Source organism: Scardinius erythrophthalmus (assembly GCF_964197995.2).
Source record: "Scardinius erythrophthalmus genome assembly, chromosome: 4".
Lineage (NCBI taxonomy): Eukaryota > Metazoa > Chordata > Actinopteri > Cypriniformes > Leuciscidae > Scardinius > Scardinius erythrophthalmus.
In genome coordinates, this window is record NC_138224.1 from 20610732 (window position 1) to 20634577 (window position 23846).

The 23846-nt window shown below is 36.2% G+C and overlaps 1 protein-coding gene across 2 annotated transcripts in view; it reads left to right on the forward strand.

The window, feature by feature from the left end:
* Nucleotides 1-23846, forward strand: part of LOC308689201 (copine-8) — a 148520-nt gene that overhangs the window by 101586 nt on the left and 23088 nt on the right. Inside the window, exons 14-20 of one of the 2 annotated variants that reach the window (XM_081362788.1) lie at nt 4274-4320; nt 5090-5271; nt 5991-6118; nt 14438-14540; nt 15427-15484; nt 16146-16219; nt 20633-20859. In XM_081362788.1, coding sequence (XP_081218914.1) covers nt 4274-4320; nt 5090-5271; nt 5991-6118; nt 14438-14540; nt 15427-15484; nt 16146-16219; nt 20633-20821 — 781 coding nt within the window. In that variant the 3' untranslated portion in view covers nt 20822-20859. Of the gene's footprint in view, nt 1-4273; nt 4321-5089; nt 5272-5990; nt 6119-14437; nt 14541-15426; nt 15485-16145; nt 16220-20632; nt 22407-23846 lie in introns of those variants that run through there. The other variant, XM_081362787.1, reaches the window with a different exon arrangement.

Sequence of the window (23846 nt, forward strand, 5' to 3'; positions counted from 1 at the left end):
CTCTGGCTTTTTGAGAGAAAACAAACATTTGCAGAACTGTTCATACAAGTATTTTTGGTAGGTTTTGATGTTTGATTTTGGAGCACTCTATTGAGAAACTTCTGGTCTGTATCCATAGTCTAGACTGACTGGACTATTTTCAGGAGTCCCAAGAGAATGTGTTACAACGATTAAGACTGCTCATTCTGTAACTGTTTAAATAGTAATGAATACATATCAATCAAACATTAAAAGCCTGTCACACAGGCTTCATTTGATTAGCCCTTTTTATCAAGTACCTAACCAGGGGTGTTTAAACCTGCTCTGTGAGATCTGCAGATGATTTTCCTTCAGAACCCTGCTCTGACACACCTGTCTGTAATTTGTAATGAACCCTAAAACCTTAATTATCTGGTTCGTGTGTGTTTGATTAGAGTTCTAAACTCTGCAGGAAGCTAGTTCTCCAAAAGCAGGAATGAGCTGGTGTCCCACAGGGCTCAGTGTTGGACCCCTTTTTTGTTTGTTCCTGCATCACACCACTCTTCTTCACTCTTCTCATTGCTTTGCTGATCACATACAGGTGTACATTTTATCACACTTTTTTGTCTACATCTGTTTTCTCAAAGAACATTGCATCCTCTCTGACATATAGACTTTGAGGATTACTCATCAATCTCAGTCTTGACAAAACTGGTATCTCCTTCCAGCCACAACATGTCACCCACAGGTGTGTTAAACTGTAGAAGCCACCCTAGAAGACCATTTGTGGACAACATTGCAGCAACTGTCTTGTTCAAGTCATTAATCATAATATCAGACTCTTCCCTGGACCCCAACTGTGCTCAGCTCCTTGTTTAAGTTCTGGTAATTTCATAACTAGACTAACGCCAGATGTCCCCTCTAGTGGATCAAGAATGTAGCTGTTCAGTTTGTGTAAAACCTCTGGAAATACGGTCATGTTCACCTCTGCTCAAGAGCTGTCAGTTTCTGCCAGAATCAATCAAGATTCTTGCCTGCAATGGAACTCTCAATTGTGTCACATCGCCAACATTTATCTCACCTCCCCCAACCCCCCTTTTTCTATTTAACTGGTTCTATTTGCTGTTGTTATCTGAAGTGTGAGTTTTGATTTACTGAATATTGAGCTCTGCTGTCCCATGAAGTTAACCCCTTCGCCAGCACCCCACATTTTGGCAAGTGGGGCATAAATTACCCAAAATAAAAAGCTTGCTGCTCATAACACATAACCAACATATATTTAGAAACTAAACACTCAGAATTAGTCAGACTGTTATTAATATGGAGATATATAATCTCAAACATAAAAATATTAAAAAATATATATTTTAAATGAATACATAAATGATGTGGCTGTAGTGTTGCAACTTAGAAACACAATGAAGTTGAAGCCACAAGTCTGCTCATGCTTCATTTCAAATCTGATGAATGAATGAATGTTATAAAACATTTTCTAAGACCATGTCATGTGAGTTTTTAGAGAAGGCTGAGAAGATAATAATAATATATTTTATTTCCCTTTAAACACCCACTTGCACTCTATTGTCTAAGGTCTGGTGAGGCAAACTGCCCCATTCATGTTTCTATTGTTCTCATTCGACAAACCTTTCACACTTCTACCTAATCTTCATTATTCTTTTGTTTATATTCAGACATTATTAGCCTTTATTTTGGCATTGCATGGCTTGTCCATCTACATCACTTTGATCCCTTCCATACAGTCAGAGGGTTCTGTGTGTATTTGGAGAATCTCCACATATGAAACATAGATGAACCTAAGAATTTCACCTGCAGATGGTAGTGATGCTTTCACTCTTATGTCTCTAATATAGATTCTTTCCTCTCTGCATTCACAAGTTGAGTCGTGGATAGTGATTTCCATTAGCATCTGTACTAGTTTGGGGCCTTTTGAGGCTTTATTAACATGAACAGTCTTCTTTGAAAATGACGGGCAGGATGAATGTATGAATTAATGTAGCCAACCAATCAAAATCCCATGAGAAACAGGAATCATTAATGAATATGAATATTTTATGCAACAATTAATATGTCTGTATGACACACTGGGTGTGTTTTGTGTCACAAACATGTTTTCTGAGAGCTGTGAGCATTATCCTAACAGATGGTATGACTGGCTCAGTCTCAACTGAATGTGAGTAATGGTGGGATATCTTTACTCAGCTGCCTCATGCTCATCTCATCTGTGAAATCACTAGTGTATCACTGTCCAATTTCTTTCTTAGGCAGCTACCTTTTATGGCAGCTTCCTAACCAGTTATGTACCCTCACGAGTGACTGATTTGAAACATGATACATAGACAGCAACGCTTAAAAGGAATAGTTCATACAAAATGATAATTGATGGCGCACATATTTGTTTTGGACCCCATTGAATATGTTGTTGAATATTGTGGTGACTAGATACTATATACTATGTATGTGTATGTATATATATATATTTCTTTAGCTACGGGCATTTACATTTATGCATTTTTTTGGCAGACACTTTTATCATACGATTTACATTGCATTTCAAGGTATACATTTACATTCTTATCTTACCATCTTTCCTTGGGAATCGAACCCATGACCTTGGCGTTGCAAGCGTCAACGCTCTACTGTTTGAGCTACAGGAAAGCTTCATTTGGTTCTGTAATACATACAACCAACCAATTTCTACTTTTTTTTTTTTTTTTTTTGTTATATGAAAGTCATATTACAGGCAAACTAGTTCCAGCCTGGGGACTTCGTGTTTACTTGACCATTTTTGTTGATATGAAAGAAACTAATGTTGTTTGTGGTTAGTTTTAGGCATACTGGGATGCTTAATTATCAGAGCGATAAGACGATACACACTCTTGCACATACATTTTAAGAGTTTATTTCTAGTTTCGGTGATGTGTGTGTGTGTGTGTCTGCAGCTGTAACCTCAGTAATGACAGTTGTCTAATGAGAGGAGACAGATCTGTACTTACACCATTAGTTTGCTTGTCTCAATGTCCCAGCAAACGTACACCCATCCCAGGTCAATGTATCCTGCATATCTATTCTCCTGATGCAATGTTAAAAGAACAAACAAGAGAAAACATACATGTGTAATGGACGTAGGTCAGTAAGTGCTGTGCATTTAAACCTCACTCCCCTGGCCTCAAGAGGCATGCTAGCGACTGACGCTTGTGGCTGCGGTCTTTAGTGTCCTTATTAGCGCTCCCACCTCCCACGCCTGTTTGAATCCCGCTTGGAGCGGGTTGAGTAGGACCGATTACATTTGGTGCCGTGACCCGGATGGGAGTGAGGTTTAGGGGGTGAGTGTGAACTGACGTAGGCCAGTAAGAGCTTCGTGTGTAAACCTCACTCCACTGGCCTCAAGAGGCATGCTAGCGACTGACGCTAGAGGCTGTGGTTAGCACCTTGTTAGCGCGCCCACCTCCCATGCCATAGACGGCGGTTCAGATCCCGCTTGGAGCGGGTTGAGTACACATGCATATAACAACCACTAATTTCTGATGCCTTAATATCCTTGTAAGACCATACATCTCAGACTCAGTGTAGACCTCATAAAATCCACTCTTTTCTACAGTCTAAGGAACTCTTGCAGTCTACTGCTTACATAGGCAGCTATAAAGTAGCATCCTAACTGATATGGAACCTCAAAAGGTAGTGATTTGGAACACTCTACATAGGCAACTACTTTCTAAAGGATCAGTCACGCAAAAAACTAATTTGACTCAATGTCATATTAGAGTGAAAAGTTAGCATGTTGCTAAGCTAACATCACAATGGTCCTAGTGTGATTTACCCCCCCCCCCCCCATACCCCAACCCAAACCCCAGTCCTAAAGAAATGTATTTAAATTGAAACTGAAACTACTGAAAAGTGAGAAATGTGCGAAATTGAGTGTGAAAAGATTAATATGGAAATGTACATCCATGTGCGATTTGTATGTGTTATGCATGCTTGACATTCATTGCATATATGAATATAAGTTGCAGATAATACAAATCTGGAAAATATGGTACACAATGTACAAATGTCTTGTACATCAGAGCATGACATTTTACATTATTTTTATGGTTCACATTGACATATTTAAACACAATCTTTTACATTTGCATTTAAGAGTCTCTTTCAATGACAGCTCAATTAATCCGCCTTATTAAGCTCCTAAAGAGGCTGTATTTTATAACCATATCCACTTAATGAATTTACTTAATGTTCACAAGATTGAAGCATGACTAAAATAACCATTACCTTTCTTTGTCTCTTTGTTGTGCAGGACTCAGATTAATTTCACAGTGGCGATTGATTTCACAGCTTCTAACGGTGAGTGCCGTCTCCATCAGAAGGCTGTTTGAAATTATTGAAATGTATGCAGATGAGGCATGAAAAAGAGCCAGTAATAGCCGTCCTCCATCATAATGATTGAGATTTAATGCGATAAGAGCTCTGATCTGTGTGATTATACAGAAAGGCCTGCCTTTTAAATTGATTTGCAGATTCAAAGGGAATACCACAAAACCATCTGAATTACAGGGCCATCCTTGCCAAATCTATTTTTATACATCACTAGCTTTTTTTGCCTCTGGATTCATAATATCAGCCTCTCAATGTTCAATGTTCAATATTTATACATATACATATATATGTGTATATATATATATATATATATATATATATATATATATATATATATATATATATATACAGTACATTAACCATTTAATATTCAAAACATTTCATGGTTTTATAATGTTTTTGAATAAACCTTATGATTAGTTAAATAACTGTAAACATTGTTAAAATACATCATATTTATACATATAAATTTGTATGCTTTTAGAGAGTATTATGCATTAATTATTTGGGTTATACTGTATTATACTCTTCAATAATTTAGCTATGAATATGTATATATTTTTATTGTGGTTAATCGTGGTTATCACATATTGTAAAACAATAAACGACAATTGAAAATTAGAATATGAATTGTTTTATAGCACTATAGGCTTTATATGATGTGTTTTGCCAAGCTTTCCCAGTCAAGTGCTTAAGTTGAACTAAAAGTACACATTTTCTTTCACACGGTTCCCAGGCAACCCAGCCCAGCCCACTTCCCTTCATTACATGAGTCCCTATCAGCTCAACGCCTACGCCATGGCACTTAAAGCTGTGGGGGAGATCATACAGGACTATGACAGCGACAAGATGTTCCCTGCACTGGGCTTCGGAGCCAAACTGCCTCCTGATGGGAGAATATCCCATGAGTTTGCCTTGGTAAGCAACTCTTAAAACATCTGTCCTGCAGCGATAGCTTTACGCACTGTAGACATGCAGGTTTGATATGCAGACACAAGTTTTTGATATCAATGTTTCTGAATGTTCTCTCACTATATGTTGTCTACAGACAGAAGTTTTCACAAAGCTTTCAATTTCAGAACAGGGTTTTAGACATATACACTTGACAGATCCCTTCTTGTAAATACAAACCTCTACTCCATACATCTCAGTATATCTAGTTATATGTTACACGATACCATTAGTTATTTTTGTTTTAGAGAGAGTGAACTGAATGATTTTGTGCAGTCAGCAAAGTTATAGAACAATAGATGAATGGTGAAACTGGCACAAAAACAAATCTGTAGACTTACATTGAAAGATGAACCTGAGTCATATCTAGAGACCAGAATATTATAGAGAATAGGAGGTAGTTTTGACTTGGGATAAAAAAGTAACCACTTAGCAACCACCTTTGACAACCTATAACGTCCCACCAATCAAATTGCAATGCACTAAAAACCACTCATAACCTCATAACAACCACATAACACCATTCAAGTGGCACTTACATAATTTTCTTCAAAGAATGTAGACATCTATTTATGTCTCTAAAATGTGGACTTTCCATTGTGTTATCTTATCTACAGCAGATGTTGAAAGAGGCCATGTCTACCCTTATTTGATTTTGCAATATTTTATTTTCTATGTTCCTAAAGAATGGAAACCCTCAGAATCCATATTGCAATGGCATTGATGGAGTCATGGAAGCGTATTACCAGAGTCTAAAGTCCGTTCAGCTCTTCGGTCCCACCAACTTCTCGCCTGTCATCAACCATGTAGCCAGGTACATTCAGAACATTTCAGAATTTTCTTTTGTGTGTGTGTTTTTATCTATAGATTATTTTATTAATATGGTGGTAACAAACCATAGATTGTTGCAGTGCTTATTATAAACTTTTTTTTCACAAATATGTGACCTCGTAATATTCAATCAAACATGTTAGAGTCCACTACTCCTTGCTGCGACATCTTGTCTATGACGTATATTCCAATACGAGAGCTACGTAAGCAATGTTCAACTAAAATCTGAAAACTTTTTATTGCCCATTTGTTTACACGACAACTGAGTTTTGGGGGCCTGTAAAGGCAAACTTTTGAAAACGGGTTTCGAAATGAATTTTTTTAAAACTATACCTATATCATCTCCATGTAAACTACAAAAATCTGAATTTGTGAAAACGGTGACGTCATGCGCATGCTATAGTCTATAGTTGCGTATAGTTTCTTTACAACATTTTTAGTCGTTTTTGTGGATCCGTGTGAACGGGGATCGTTTTGGAAACGTTGTCGTCTGTACTCGAAACTTCTCAAAAATTCAAAAGAAAAACTTTTCCATTTTTAGTACATCGTTGTCATGTAAATGTACACTTAGTTTGCAACTGCCACTTTCTATGATACAATCGATTCTCAATGGACAAAATCAAGTCCTTTCTTACATATGTTCCCATTCGATAAGCCATTTTACTCAAAATAGATACGAAAAGTTGAATAGTTGATCAAAATATCAGATTTGTGCCAACTTTAAGTAGGCAGGTTACCTTCAAATAATAAACATAGTGACAGTTTTTAACTTGCTTTTAACTTGTAACTAACTTGCTCAGCTCTAATCCTGAATGAGACGGCTGAAGACAACAATTTACACTAATTTCAGCTATAGTGATGGTAAGAATGCATCACATACTTGAAAATTGCAATCTAAAACATTTTGTTCACACAACAATACACAAAATTGTGTATATAAAAAAGTTCTGATTATCTTTTCTTATTACTTTGCTCTCTACAATAGTTGAGTCTGATCACAGAACTGAATGATGGACTATTTTTGTATATTGACCTTTACAGTAAATATTTTACCGTTGTTCATGACATACTGGTTCTACTTTCATGTCTCTCATATTACTCCACCATCTATCTTTTCATATCAGCGGAAGTTGATTGGAGCCATCTTGCGACTTAATAAAGCAACTATGTCTGTAATAAAAAAAAATGCATTGGAAAACTGTCCTCATTTTATATATGGTGAACATTAAACCTGTGATAGATGGCTAGAAACACTGGTATAAACCACAGCTGAATGATTCTTCTACTCTTGAAATGAAGCAAGAAAACAACAACCTGCAACAATGCAGATTTTGCACATGTTCAGAGATTGACAACAGCCAAATATTCTCAAAATGTGCATTATAACCCCCAGGTGCATCATCCAAACAAAGTGTGTCACATTTACACAGAGATAATCCTATCCGAAATGGCCTCCGAGGTGTGATATATGACCTTTAAATCACTTTAAATGAGCCGCGGAGTTAGACTTAGAGGTAAAACAACAAGATTTGATCTTATGCTGTCCCAAATAAGATCATCCCTGGTCTGTATCATCAGCCAAATGATGAGAGGAAAACATTAAATGGCTATCATAAATGTGGCACAATGGCTTGAAAATTAGATCTGGAATTTGAAGTACCCAATAACAATATAAAAGATGGAGGGTTAACATATTTTCGAATTGTATTTTGAGTTTTTAAACTTTTTGATGCCACGAACCCCCAAATATGATAATCCCATAATTCGAGACCTTTCCTAAAATTTAAAGGGAGATATATTTAGATATATTATGTATTAAGAATCATTTTGTGAGGATTACGCGTTGTGTTCCTGTGAACTAGTTTTCTGTTCCATTCTCAATCATTTCATTTGGTCCGAATGAAACGACACCATGTGTTCCCTGTCGTTCAACATTTGTTTGCATACCACTGCGTAGCCTGTTCACACAGACATTATACGTTGTCGGCACGTTTCACGTACACTATGCAGATAGACTGAGAATGGCTGGCAAACAACCTAACTTTCCTTCTGAAATGACAAGAAGTGGCAAGTATCTACATTTCAGGTTTGACAGTACAGTTCTATATACCGCTGACTTTGCCCTATGCAGATAAATCAGTTAGATTTGACTGTGTTGCCGTTTTGTCCTGAAATCGCATATGAATAAATCTGAAATAAAGCGCATTCTTTTCTTTATTTCAACATGTCCTCTTCTGAATGGTCCTGATTTCACAATTACTTACTTCTGTATGCAAGCAAGCGCTTCTGTTTCTCCCCTCACTGTCCTGTAAAGTTTTCTCACCGGTGAATGACACGTGATGTAATCCAATAACGTTGTCTCTGTTTTTGAGGAGGCGTAGCTTTGGACGGTGATTTGCAGGGAGGGTAGGATCGTATGCTTTCAATGCTAGCAGGCTAAAGTTTACCTATCGTACCTTTAAGTCTTTGAATCAGATTTCTCCTTCGTCGTGCGCTCCTTACACTCACGTTACGTGACAAAAGATCAGACCAAAACAGAAGTTATTTTTGCGGTGTTTGTCTTTTTTTTTCCCCCCCTCTGTCAACATGGACCTTCCCGCTGACCAGTTATTGTGTCTGGAGCAGAGGGGCCGCTCCCTGGAGTCGAACACCAGGGATTTTTTGGAGTTGGCATGCCTAACGCTTTAACCCAACCACTCGCTCTATGTAGATCCCGGAACCAGAGCCCAGTCAGCATTCGCCCCGCCCTACAAAACAACAGGAGATCTCCACCGCAGACACGGAGCCAGTGCCTGCCACAGAGAACGAGCCAGTAAGCCAAACTGAGCCGAGTTAATGGAACTTGAGGACTCAGATGGAAGTCCTGCCTACACTCCCACCGCTGTGAATGTGCTGAACATGGCCACTGGAAACATACTGGACTTAATACCCGTGTCTCCCCAGACCCTGCTGGTTCCTCCCAGCCTCCCTCTCCCACCTCCTCTACCAAGTCTAATCTGTTCATCAGCTCTTCCTCCTCTGGATCCTGGCAGTCCCTCAGCTCATCCACAGTTTGGCCCCTGAAGTGTGCCGGATTCGCCTTGGGTCTTCCAGTCCCCAGTTTTTCCTTGATGTGATGATTCCCCATCTCCGTCTCCATCCACAGAGCCACCTCAGTCCTCCGACCCATCTGGTTTCGACTTGGCTTAATGCTCCCTCAGCTCCATCATGGTCTGTAATCCCACCAGCACCACCAGGTACCCTCGTCCCACTGTCTCCGCCTTGTTCAGACATCACCCTGGCTCCACCGTGGAATTCTGGTCTGCTGGTTACACGTCTCCCCTCCATCCCTTCAGCTCCACCGGGCTCCACCTTCTCTCCGACTCCACCGCGGACCTCCGTCGCACTGGCTCCACTGCGGTCTTCCGGATCCCCTCCTCCGCCTCGCCCCCATGAGCCCTCAGCATCTGGTATCTCAGACTGGCTCAGTATATGCTCGGCTCCGTCTGTGTCTCCATTGCGGCCGGCTGCGTCACAGTGAATAATGGCGCAAACACCAGTACATTGACGAGCGCAAACCTTAGTAAATCACCTTGCGTGATTCATTTAAATACTCTCCTACCATAACTTTTGCGCCTGAAAGGGAAACTCCTACAAATGCATATACAATAAGGTCAGTGGCAAAAATAACTGTCCACGCCCTTTCAGCGCCAATTTTTTTTTTTTTTTAGGGTTTGCGCTGGCACAATCTGTTAGTAAATCTGGCCCTTTGATTCAGATTTCTCCTTTGTTGTGCACTCCTTACACTCATGTTACGTAAGTGAAAAAACAAAAACATTATAATATAAAAACAACATGCTGTTTTCAAAATGAATTAATCAACTTTTATATTGGCATTGTTATAAAACCAAGAGAAATTATGAAAATATTATGTGGTAAATTTTTACTTTGTATTGAGTTGAGTAAAGTATGTATAAAACTCAATATAAAATAATCACAATTATCCCCATGATTTCTGAATGGGTTTTAAAAGGCAGAATTACAGTAATATTTAGCTTTTTTTTCTTCTTAATTGATCATTTTACAATATATATTTGAAAGTATAGGTAATTGTAACCAACAGAGGTGTATTTAGAAAGGTGTTTTCAGAAATCAATAAATGTGCACTGTCCAAACACTGAACCGAGAAGTAGAATAAAAATAATAATTTTAGAAATATTAATACATTTATTGTGAAATCTCCATGTCCTATTAAAATTAGTTGTTATGGGCAGAATTTGAACAGTTCATGTTATCATGTTCCTAAAATCCAAGCTCTATGTCTATGTCCAGAGATTCTTTACTTAGTATTTCACACTGTTAGAGGTCAGAATAAAATATTTAAATTATGTTGTTAACATCTTGTGTGGCTGCGAGAACCCGAGCCTCTACATCTCTATCAGAAGCAATAAAAGACTGGATTCATTATGCTTCAATTGCGGTGCAAAGTGTCTAAGCTCATTTCAGCATCCACATAATAACAATGCCTGCTACTGTGTACAATAAATTGAGAGAGCAAGGCATTCACCACTAGCTCTTTCCTCAGAGAATCAACACTTTGTCGTCAAGATAATGTTATTATCTTGATCTTTTATTTTGTTTGGTATGGAAATGCTAATGGTTGAGGCACAATTTCCCCCCACTATATCATTTTGTAATTTTGGATCAATCACTTTTTTGAAAATCTGACTCAAAAGAGCGTTTCGTTAACAAATCGGACATGTTTTTAGAATGAATGTCAAGATATTCATTGAATATCAATGTAGATATCAAGCAGTAATGGAAATACTAATTATGGAAATAATAAGTAAGTAAGGAATGACATAATTTTCATGCCTTTAAGATACACTTGGCTGCAAAATATTATTTATTAAAGAGATCACAGTGAAATGTTCAGGTATCATAAAAAGTGTGGTTCCAGCAAAAAGTTTTTTTTTAGGGGAGAACAATATTAACATATGGACTGCATCTAAATTTACAATGCAAAAAGAAAACCCCTCCAAAATCCATATGACTACTAATGAGATCTTGTATGAGTTGAGTGATCAAAAATTAAGAACCTCAGGAAATATATATGTGTATATATATATTTTAATTTAACTACTTTTTTTATGTATTTAATTTCCTTTGTTCATTTCATTTGTTTACTGAAAACATCTCCCAACAAAGTCATGGTAAAAATGAAGTAATTAGTGTTAACTAGTGTTACCCCATTTTGTATTTTTTCTTAAACAATCTAGAATCAAGGCTGCTTAAAAGTGAACAATCGCTGTTGCGCAATTTTGCGGCCAAAATTATTATTTCTGAATCAGTTCTGAAACAAATTAATTTATGCATTTGTGTAGCTGTGTGCATGTTACCTGATATATCCCTGTGAGACAGTCATACTCAACACTTTAATACAGGTGTTATGATATTGATAAATTTGTTCTTATTTATTACAACATTTTGCGGTTGTTTTTACACTTGAACATGTTTCTAAAACTCATTATGTGCTGTTATTGCACTTCAGACCTCTATGCTCACAAATCCCATGTTAAATCCACACTAATTAATGATTTAAAGGGAGCCAACATTCAGTGGACTGACACGTCCTCACACTGTGTTTCTAATTATATGTCCATTTCATGGATTTTCTGAGGATGTGAAGTAAAGGACAGTCCATCAAGTCATTATCACCCCTGTGTTCCAAACACACACAGTCACTGCGGTGTCCACTCATCTATGCTGAAGACAGAACTGTCACACTGCACCGCTCTTATCTCTCTGTGTGTATTTGCCGTAGGTCGCGCCCACGCAGTTTAATAATAAACTGCTTTTAAATTGTTCTTTTAAAGCTAATGCGCTGCTTGCCTGGGTTTTCCACTGTGCTCATTTTTTTTACTGAGGAATTGAAAAATAATTGCAAAATCTTAAACTCATTAAGGCTGGTTCAAACTGTGGCAACAAATGCCAACAATTCAACATTTTGACATTGTATTCAGAGTATTGGGAAACAATACTGTTGGGGGTTACATATTACAAGTAACACAAGTTACGTAATCAGATTACTTTTTTGAGTTACTTTTTCGTGTAACGCAAGTTATTTTGTTTTTATTGACTAACACCTCTCTTGTCCCCATGTTGAGAGGAATCATGAGTAAGTGCAGAGGTGTTGTGTATGCTGTGTGAACATGATGCTTTTTGTAGTTCTAGACTAAATGTGAACAGGCATTTACTCTTCACACTTGCACAAAAACATTCAGTATTCCTCAAAATGGGGAAAATACTGTGAAATGCAAACTCAGAATATTACGCAAACCTGCATTAATTAAATATGTCAAATCATACAAATACACTTTATGTATTTAATCTCACTTTATTAACCAATGTCTTTGCTGCTGACCTTCGATGATCCAATTCAACCATAATAATAAGTGACTTCAGTTAAATATCACATTTTATTATTAAAGTTTATTTAGATAGGGACAGATACAAAAAAACATAGAGAAACTTAAACAGTCATCTGATGTATGTATCAGTGTTTTTAGTTAAAGCTAATTCACAACACTTGTCTCTAGCAGAGCTTTTAGTTAAAAATAAAAATACAGACTAACATTATTTTAAATGTGTAGACCTATAGCTGGACATACATCTGGCAAATCATTAATGTAGAGACTGAAAAGTATAGGTCCCAAGACAATGCCCTGAGGGAACCCTGTTTCAATTTCGAGAAGGGTGGATCTCACATTATTAATTATAACACATTGTTTGCGGCCTTTTAAATATGATTCAAACCAAGACAATGACTGTTTAGATCAATTAAATTTAGCTGTATTTGTGTTTCAGTGTTATTATTACTGCTGAATTAAGAGTGAAAGGGCCTTTACATTGGCCAACAATATAACTTTTTTTGTTGTTGTTGTCATTAAAATAAAAAAAGCAAGCCCAGCCTAGATAAGAATAAGTAACGCAAAAGTAACATAACACATTACTTTCCATAAAAAGTAACTAAGTAATGCAATTAGTTACTTTGTAGGGAGTAACATTATTGTAACGCATTACTTTCAAAAATAACTTCCATAACTGTAATCTACACACTGTGCCAAGTCAATGCATTAGGTATCATGAACTAACAGTGAACAACAAGCATATATTATGTTAACGATAAAGACAGTTGTTCACTGTAAATTAATGTTCGTTTATAATAGCTTAACCAATATTTCTCGTTTTATTCCGATTATGTCAAGGTTTCCGTTCCAACACATTCCAAGACTGACAATTGCCGACCCAACAACTGTTGGTTGTTGCCGTTTGTTTTTGCAGCTTGAACGAGCCTTTAGTATCCATAGTAGCTGGAAGTTCTAGCATGCATACTAATATCATAATATTTAGGGTTTAAATAGGGTTTAAAATGTAAACTCTAAAACTTTGTGAATTCTAAGGACTGGTTAAAATAGTTTGAATCTTTGTGACAGCATACGCAAATGATGAAAGAACATATTATATTAATATTCATTAATATTTCAGTGTAACCCCAATTTTGTGTTTCTGATGTTGTTTATTTCTGGAACTTTGATTGTAATGGTAACGTACATTTGATTAAAAAAAAGAATTCAGCTCGTAGTTTCCGGATATGTGTGTTTCACGAAATGCCAGTGTGTCCTCAAGAGGATTTTTTAAATCGGCGCACATTTTCAGTGACAGGCGAAGAAATGTTTTAAGCATTTCTGCAAACATCATATTCTAAATCCTCAATGGGACAGTACGTTTTCAAAGCTTTAATCCACCGAAGCCGATCTGAGAAAGCAGGGGCTGGTAAACATTTGCCGAGACCATTTCATCCTTTCTCCTCACACTGAAGTCTGTATGATATTTCACCAGAGCTTGAAGCACAAATCACAGAGAGTTGAAGGATGCTAGGAAAGTGTGTCAACTGTCAGAGCGGGGAGAAGAGAGAGAGACCTGATAAACCATGATAAGACCTTTTTAGTAAACATGATTGTAAATGTATGTAACGTGTATACAGTTGGACAGCCAAAGTAAAAAAAAAAAAAAAAAAAAAGATTAGTTAGTTAAAAGTTTTTTTTTGTCACAGACAAATTAACTGTAGAATATATTTGCTTGTGTCTCGATATTACTGCTTCTGAGTGCATTATTTACCTCATAAGCTGATGGAAATAATTGGGATGCCAGACTGCAATGTAGTAATACAGCGAAATAATATTACAATCCAGAGGCTTTGGCTGCATATCCCCCAGTAATGAGATGTTTAATGAATGTAACAATGTGCTCTTTCGTGCAGATACGCTGCCTCAGTAAAGGACGGATCCCAGTACTTCATCCTGCTCATCATCACGGATGGAGTGATATCAGATATGGCCCAGACAAAAGAGTCCATTGTTAATGTGGGTATTCGGTCTACTACACAAGTCTTTAGCTCTTGATCAACTTAAAAATTCCACTCTTAAAATAAATGTTCTGTAGTGCAATTTTTACTATATTGATTGAACTTAAAAAGGATTTGCGGATTGTATTTGGACCATGAATATTTATTTTGATAAAGTCAAAAATGAAGAACAAATGCATGTATTTGTACTGTTTTAAATATAATATATTCTAAATATTCTAATATTTAAATAACAATTGAAACACTATAAAATAAATATATTCATAGGTAAATATAGCACTATTTAATATGTCACTATTTATTAGATATCTGACATGTTCTACACTGAAAAAAGACAATAACTGCATTATTATTTTTTCTCAAATTATATTTATGGTTTGCTTCAAACCTTACATTTTGATTTAATCTTAATTAAAAATATTTTCAAAGACAAAAACATTCATAAAAGGTAATTATTTATTATAAAGAGCATACATACTTAATCAGTATTTTCTTTCACAAGCAAAAATGTCACTTAATGTAGGTCAGTAATATAATTTTTAATTTCATCGTAAAAAAAAAAGAATTGTCAGAAGCAAAAATACTATTTAAACAAGATTGTTTCTTTCTTTTCTTTCTTTTCTTTTCTCTATGGGGAGTGTTATTTGCTTTTAGACAAACTGAACAAAACTAATTAATCCAGAACCCACTATTTTCGATTAAACCATTATAAAAAGGCACTTATTTCAGTGTAGGTCAATATCATGACAGGTAGTTAATAAGTCATTAAATTAAGCTTCTCATATTAACAGACTGAGATTTTGGGGGGGATAAAAAAAGGATTATTAGTCATGGTAAATTCTTATTTTATCTGCTTTTCTTGTTTTTAATCTTCTTCATTCCAGGCTGCATGTCTTCCCATGTCAATTATTATTGTTGGAGTTGGACCAGCCGAGTTTGACGGTAAGAAAAGGATGCTTTTATTTATTTATTTATTAAGTTGGTTAGTGTTATTTAGACCCCTCTTATAGATTTAATGTATTTTCTGGTCACACTTTAGATTGCGGTCCAATTGTCACTATTAACTGACTTTTGCCTCAATAAACTCCTAATTACTGCTTATTAATAGTCAGTAAGGTAGTTGTTTAGTTTAGGTATTGGGAAGGATTAAGGGATGTAGAATATGATCATGAATAAGGCATTAATATGTGCTTTATAAGTACTAATAAACAGCCAATATCCTAGTAATATTCAATCATATTAAGCAACTAGTTAATAGTGAGAATTGGACCCTAACCTAAAGAGTTACCTATTTTCTTTGTATTCTCGTTTTTATATTCAGCTATTTTTATCTATACAACACATTCCCTTACCCTCTAGATGTGCTGTTTGCTTTATAGTGGTGCTCAGGTCTTGAGCTTGAGTGGATAAAAGGATTGTGTACTACTGCAGAGTAAATGAGCATGTAATGTGACAGTGACAGTAATGCAGATGGGTTTAGTAATAATGAAACAAGACTAAAATACTCAAAACACACACAATCACGGGCACTCAAACACACAGCTAACTCCCATTTCCATATCTCCGGTCATGCGTGTTTCTTATGTGTCTTCTGTGTCCTCAGCCATGATCGAGTTGGATGGGGATGAAGTCAGAATCTCATCGAGGGGCAGATATGCTGAGAGAGACATCGTACAGGTATAATAACAAGTATTTCAAGCATTAAGCCATCATCATTAATAAAGGGACATTACAAAAAAGGGCAAGGGCTAATTACAATTAATGTACTGCAATTTTCTGTTTATTAATTATATTACTTAATGTGTAAGTTCCCAGATTTTCCACGCCCTCTTATGTCGGTATATGTAAATTAATCACGTTTACTCGTTCTCTGTGTTTCTTTCTTCATTTGTTTGTCAGCAAAACACAGACTTTGACCACTCCAGGGCTTTTGTAAAAAATTACACATTGTACTTCCGCATTTTTGTATTCTCGCGCATGGACTGTCAGATCAGCAGAGGGTTATTAATAAAACAGTTATTGAAAAAAGTAGGTTTATCACTGAAAATTGTATTGCACTTTGTATACTCTTGGAACAATGCAACATCCATCTATACTGGTACTCAACAGCATTTTGCTTTGGGACTTCGGGCAGAAGGATTTAGGGTTAGTTACTTATAATTATGTATAATTTACTGTTATTACTATAGTAAATATGTGACCTTGGACCACAAATTTTTTTAAATTGAGATTTATACATCATCTGAAAGCTGAATAAATACGCTTTCCATTGATGTATGGTTTGTTAGGATAGGATACAACTATTTGAAAACCTGGAATATGAGGGTGCAAAAAAACGAAACATTGAGAAAATCGCCTTTAAAGTTGTCCATTTATGTTCGCATTTGTGCTGCATTCACTCACAAAAATAAATGTTTAATATATTTACGGTAGGAAATTTACAAAATATCTTCATGGAACATAATCTTTACTTAATATCCTAATGATTTTTGCCATAAAAGGAAAATCAATCATTTTGACCCATACTATGTATTGTTGGCTATTGCCACAAATATACCCGTGCGACTTGTGACTGGTTTTGTGATCCAGGGTCACATATATGTAGTAACACAGAACTTTATTGTGTGGATGCTAATATAATTATCAGTAACACTTTATTTTAAGGTGACACATCGTACTTACTCAAATAAGTACTGCATAATATGAATTAACTACATGTACTTACCCTTCATAATAGGGTTAGTTAGCCTACTTGTAATAATGCATAATGTTCTGTTTTTACTATAGTAAGTTCATGTAGTAATGTTTAACTATGTCACCTTAAAAAATAAAGTGTTACCATATCTTTATATTTATTGTTTTTGGTGTGAAAAGCCTTAAGACAGTGGTTTTCAAATCCTGGTCCTGGGGCCCCACCGCTTTGCATATTTAATGCTAAAATGCTAATGCTCAAATTTTCTTTTACATGGTGGATAACACACAGTACCAGTCAAAAGTTTGGAAACATTACTATTTTTAATGTTTTTGAAAGAAGTCTCTTATGCTCATCAAGCCTGCAGTTAAAAAAAAAAAAAAAAAAAAAAAAAACAGTAATATTATGAAATATTATTACAATTTAAAATAATGGTTCTCTTTTTTAATATACTTTAAAATGTAATTTATTTTTGTGATGCAAAGCTGAATTTTCATCAGCAAGTACTCCAGTCTTTGGTGTCTTATGATCCTTCAGAAATCATTCTAATATGATGATTTGATACTCAGTTATTATCAATGATGGAAACAGTTGTGCTGTTTAATATATTTTTTTGGAATATTTTTTTCAGGATTCATTGATGAGTAAAACGTTAACAGCATTTATTCATAAAAACAGCATTTATTCAAAATAAAAACATTTCTAACAATATAAATCGTTACCATCACCTTTTATCAATTTAACGCATCCTTGTTGAATTAAAGTACTAATTTCTTTAAAAAAAAATAGTTATTGTTCCCAAACTTTTGAACGGTAGTGTATATTGTTACAAAAGATTTCTATTCTAAATAAATACAGTTATTTTTAACTTTTTATTCATCAAATAATCCTGAAAAAAGTATCTCAGGTTATAAAAAAAAATATTAAGCAGCACAACTGTTTCCAACATTGATCATAAATCAGCATATTAGAATGATTTCTGAAGGATCATAAGACACCAAAGACTGGAGTACTTGCTGATGAAAATTCTTTGCATCACAAAAATAAATTACATTTTAAAGTATATTTAAAAAGAGAACCATTATTTTAAATTGTAATAATATTTCATAATATTATTATTATTATTATTATTATTATTTTAACTGCAGGCTTGATGAGCATAAGAGACTTCTTTCAAAAACATTAAAAATAGTAATGTTTCCAAACTTTTGACTGGTACAGTATGTGAATTTATCCAGGTCTTCAAACATAGACCATGTACTGTAAGTTGATGAATTTCCAGGTTTTAAAACCATGCAAATGATGTTCATTATACCCATTCCCATCATACATGAAACACACATACATTAGCCATTCTGTGTTCTGACTGAACTGAATTTTTTAGAATTAAGAACAGAGCTCTTTCGGTCTCTCTCAAAATCGTATTTCTTAATGCTTTCCGTGCTCCTCCCTCTCCTCTTATAGCCGAGGCAGTCATCATTATGTTCCTGGGTCGCCCCATGCTTGTTAGGAATATGTTAACAGGCGGTGTGCATGATCGACTATCATAGGTGGCTAGGGAGGCTTGTCCAATTAGATGTGCTCTCGCATACACACACATTCCAGTGGATCTGGCTTCCCGGCGGCCAGCACATACTTAAAAGCCCATTTTTTCTTAACTAATCGGCTGTGTAGTGCTCTCAGAAACATCCGTATCTCTTAGGATAATTTGGCTCTCAGTCTCAAAGGCGTTTTGAGTTGATTGGCATGCTGAGCATTTGATGGCTGTGCCCTCATTTCAGGTTAATCGCTCTTTTCAGCTTTGCAAATTCTCGAGGAAATGCAGATGAATGCAAGACCTGCTTCAGATTATTTTCACCTGATGAAAGTCAACATAAAGCGTGTGTTTATACCATAAAATCTACTCTACATGGAAATGTATTTTGTAACATTCCCCAAATTTGGTCTGTTTCCCCATTATTTTTGCCATTATATCTTGTATGTTTGTTTACTGCTTACAGACATGTTGAATGCAATATGTTAGCGTGCTGAAGTGCGATGTACTGTATCATATGTAAGCTTTTTTACTTTTGACATGGGTGTTGAATTATGTTAATGTGTTATGTGACTTTGTTTTGTTTTAAATAACATTAGCTTACCTACTATATTGTTGAATTAAGAATGGTAACATATTATATTTGAACATGCTGAAGAGCAAACACTGTCCTGTATGGACAAGAAATACATAGCCAAAATATGTCCCCTTACACATGACATGCGGACATATATACAGTATATATATATGTGTGTGTGTGTGTGGCCACGAATTAAGAATTCGTTCCCTCGTTTTAGTAAATCATAGCCACATTGAACTAATTTGTTCCCTCATTTTAAGTAAATTGTGCGCACAATATAATAATTAATTCCCTCGGTTTACTAAATCATAGCCACATTTAACTAATTTGTTCCCTCATTTTGATTTAACTAAGGGAACTAATTAGTACAATGTGTCCATGGTTTCGTAAATCGAGGGAATTAATTATTATATCGTGCGCACAATTTACTTGAAACGAGGGAACAAATTACCGTAGTCACATGTGCTGACGAATTAGTAAGTCATGGGAACGAATTGTTCATTTGTGGCCACAATGTAAGTTTTTTCCCCCACATGTCATGCGCAGGGATCTGTACCAAAAAGAGTTGTGAGACTGGGCTGGTAATTTCAGGCCAACTCTTTAGCAATAATTCTAAATTCTTCTAAATCATTTTGAGGAAACTTCATTTAGCTCTTTCCATTTTTTCCCAACCAAAAAAGAAATCAGTGACCCGTCTGTACAGACGAAAAAAAAAAAACTTTCTACACAACACTAAATAACAGTCGGTCAAGTCAAGTCATCTTCATTTATATAGGCTAGCGCTTTTAACAATGTAGATTGTTTCAAAGCAGCTTTACAGAGATAAACGTATAATTTAAGGTAACAGAGATTGTTTTGGCTTTATAGCGGTTCTTTAGTAAAGTTATTTTCCAGCTAAAGTTAGTTTTGATTGATTCGCTTCTGTCGCAACAATCATTTGTTATTAAATTTGGGGCCGCTAAGACGACACCATTCTCTCTACACAGACTTTAAACGCGAACCTGTGAGAAACGCTGATGGCGTTCACATGCGCATTAAGAATTTGTTCTGTAGTTATGTGCGTTTGAATATATGTGCGCAGGTTTGGAATTCCCTACAAACCAAGCCTAAACAAAGTACTGGGCTTTCCTTATAAATTTCGATACAGAATTTTGTTTGATTTTATCAATTCGGGGTAGGTACGCGAATTGAGTTTTCCCGACAACGCTTTATCTGTAGAGTGCTAAAGGGATAAGGGTCTGTGAACATCAAATGTTGATTTGAATATCCTTTTTGCTTTTGCAGTTTGTTCCATTCAGAGACTACATCGATCGCACTGGGAATCACATCCTCAGCATGGCCCGCCTGGCCAAAGACGTTCTCGCTGAGATACCAGACCAGTTCCTATCCTATATGAGGACCAGAGGCATCAAGCCATCTCCCGCTCCCCCTCCTTACACACCGCCAGGACACCCGCTGCAAACTCAGATCTGAAATGGGCCCAGGAGCGAGCCTTGCAGTATCTCAGTGAGGTGAAAGTTTCCTCAGCTTTTTCTGTCCCTTTCTCTTTGCACTATGGGGGCTGTAGATGGACACCATGCTTCGACAGGGTTCTGAGGACAGGTTTACTTCCATTACAGGCATTCTCTGTCAGGATGTCTCTCAGTTTCTCTCTCTGTCTCTCAATGCCTGGCTAGCTTGTTTTCTGAGAGCCATGTTATAGCATGAACTTCACGTTTCTGGCTCGTCGTGAAAAGAAGGCGTATGAAGGAATGACTATAAAATGAGCTGACGATGTTGCGCCATGTCTCAGAACAGCAGAGCAGCTTCCTCTTCCTCAGACTGGGAAAAGGCTAACAAATCACCAGTCTCAAGTGTACTGTTGTACATAAATTTGAAGACTTAGACTTGTTCTGTAATTTCTTATCTCTTCCTCTTCTTTCTTCTCTGAGCTCTCACTCAATGTTTACATGTTAATGATTTTCTTACTGTTGGATCTAACTTTTATAAGTGTATATCTTCAACATGATCCTCGCAGCATGTTATCTTTGCCAAGCTCGTCAGGTCGCAGCGGCTGGTGTCGTCGCGGAAAACCACATTTCTTGCATGGAAATGGTGTGCTCAGGCATGCGATGCATGTCGTGCAACGTTCATGTTATTTGGCCTTTTCATGTTCTCTCTCTTTCTCTCACTCACTTTCTATTCTATTTCTTCTTTTTTTTTTTGACGGGCACCTCATTGTGCATAATAAACCTCATAGCAACGTGCTTCATTACATTTATATCTGAGCAGCTGCTCTCAAATAAGAGCCCAGTGGTCAAAAACACAGATGCCATTATTATTTTTTGTCTTAAAACTTTGTATGGATGTTTTGTCATTTTCTGTTGATTTGGTGATGCTGTGTAATGTTTTTCCAATAACATGTAGATTCATTCATCATATTTAATAAGTATCTAGTAGATTTGCCCAAAGATAGTGTCAAAAAAGCACAAAGCGAATTTCCAAATCCTTCTTGGATTTCATTGTGAATAATAAAGTGTTGAAACCTGATAAGATGCAGAATTATACGCCTAATTTACAAAAGTATTTTCTAGAAATATTTTTGATCCCATTATTTTAGAAACGTGCTGCTAGTATCAGGAAAATAATCATTTAATGTCTTCATCTAAACATCACATTTCAACGAGTTCTTTTTTTTTTCTTGACTATTACCATTGCAAAATACTAAAACAAAATTTTTTGTTGTTGTTCTAAACCGTTCACATATAGTAAATGTGAATCTTCTAGTATGTAGCAACTAATTTCTTCATCATACACTAGTGAACTATTTTGGGTAACAGCCTCATGTTGAGGGGGAACATTCCCTTTTTAACTTCTGTTCTGGAATTCAGGATTTTTTCCCCAGTTGTGCTGCTTTGTCACACGCAATATTGAAATATTACACATAAAGTAGCTGCTAAAAGTATTTTAAAACACTAGTGCCAAACATACTGAGCAAATAAATGATTACTAAAAATTATAAAGTATTGTACAAAAAATAACATTTGCCAAATAAATGTATTTTAGGTTTGAAATTATGAAACAAAAGTAACAAAATAAAAACAAAAAGTATGTGAATTATTGGTACGCTTAAAGGGGTGGTTCGGGATTTTTGACATCGGACCTCATTTATAAGTCAACCTGGGGTGCGTTTCCCGAAAGCATCGTTGGCCAACTATGGTCGCAAGTTCCGTCGTTACCAATAGAGTTCAATGGACATTGCGATGAACTTGCGACCATATTGGCCAACGATGCTTTCGGGAAACGCACCCCTGGTTGTTATTCATCAGTGGAGACATTTTTTTTTTTTAAATTATCCAGTCCTTATATTTGGATAGTTAGCCGATGCTAGGCTAGCGCGAGTCAAGGGTAGATGTTAGCCAGCCATTAAAAACAGTTTTACCCACTCCACAGTGCACCAAACGCAAATCAATTATAACACTAGACTATCGATGTATATGTCCGTTGAGAGAATAATGTTAGAAATCAAACTTACCTTTCATCACATTGCATTAGTTATAATTTGTTCCCTGTAATCATAAGCCTTTGTCTACAGCAGCAGCGGAGTTATATTGATTACCTAGGCAACCGAGTGAGCCGGTCCACACATGATGCAAGAGTACCGGCATTTACCTGCCGCAGGCACACTGTGTGTTTACTTTTTGCCGCATTACTAACCGGAGCATAGTAAAATTCCGCAGCTGCTGAGAAACTAGTTCCTTTGGGATCATTGAGATGAAAGGTAATGTTTGATTTCTAACATTATTCTCTCAACGGACATATACATCGATAGTCTAGTGTTATAATTGATTTGCGTTTGGTGCACTGTGGAGTGGGTAAAACGGTTTTTAATGGCTGGCTAACATATACCCATTGACTCGCGCTAGCCTAGCATCGGCTAACTATCCAAATATAAGGACTGGATATTTTTTTTAAAAAATGTCTCCACTGATGAATAACAACCAGGCTGACTTAAAAATGAGGTCCGATGTCAAAAATCCCGAACCACCCCTTTAATTACTGACTTAATATAATAATTAAATTTCACCTTAAACATAATTGCAAAATTGGCTGAAAAAAGTGAAGCTAGTTTGGTGTTCTAATCATTTTATAATATTATTATAAAATACTCATAAAGAAAGTGAGCTCAATTTATATTTGTCTACAAAACAGATTCAAAAAGATTTAAGATCGTTGAGGAACAAATTCATCTTGACTTTGGTGAGCATGAACTGCACAGTGTGACAGTTGAAGAATGAAGCATGTGTGAAAAAGCAGCACTTCAACCTTGGGATTTAGTTGACGATAATATCTCTCTTCTGGGAATGTTGGCTCTCAACATTCCTTTACTTGCCCTCAGTTTAGTTCCTCTCTGCATTGCTGGTTCCACGGCAGCTGCCACTTTGGTAAGCCCATTCACCTGTAAGTGTGTGTGTGTGTGTGTGTGTGTGTGTGTGTGTGTGTGTGTGTGTGTGTGTGT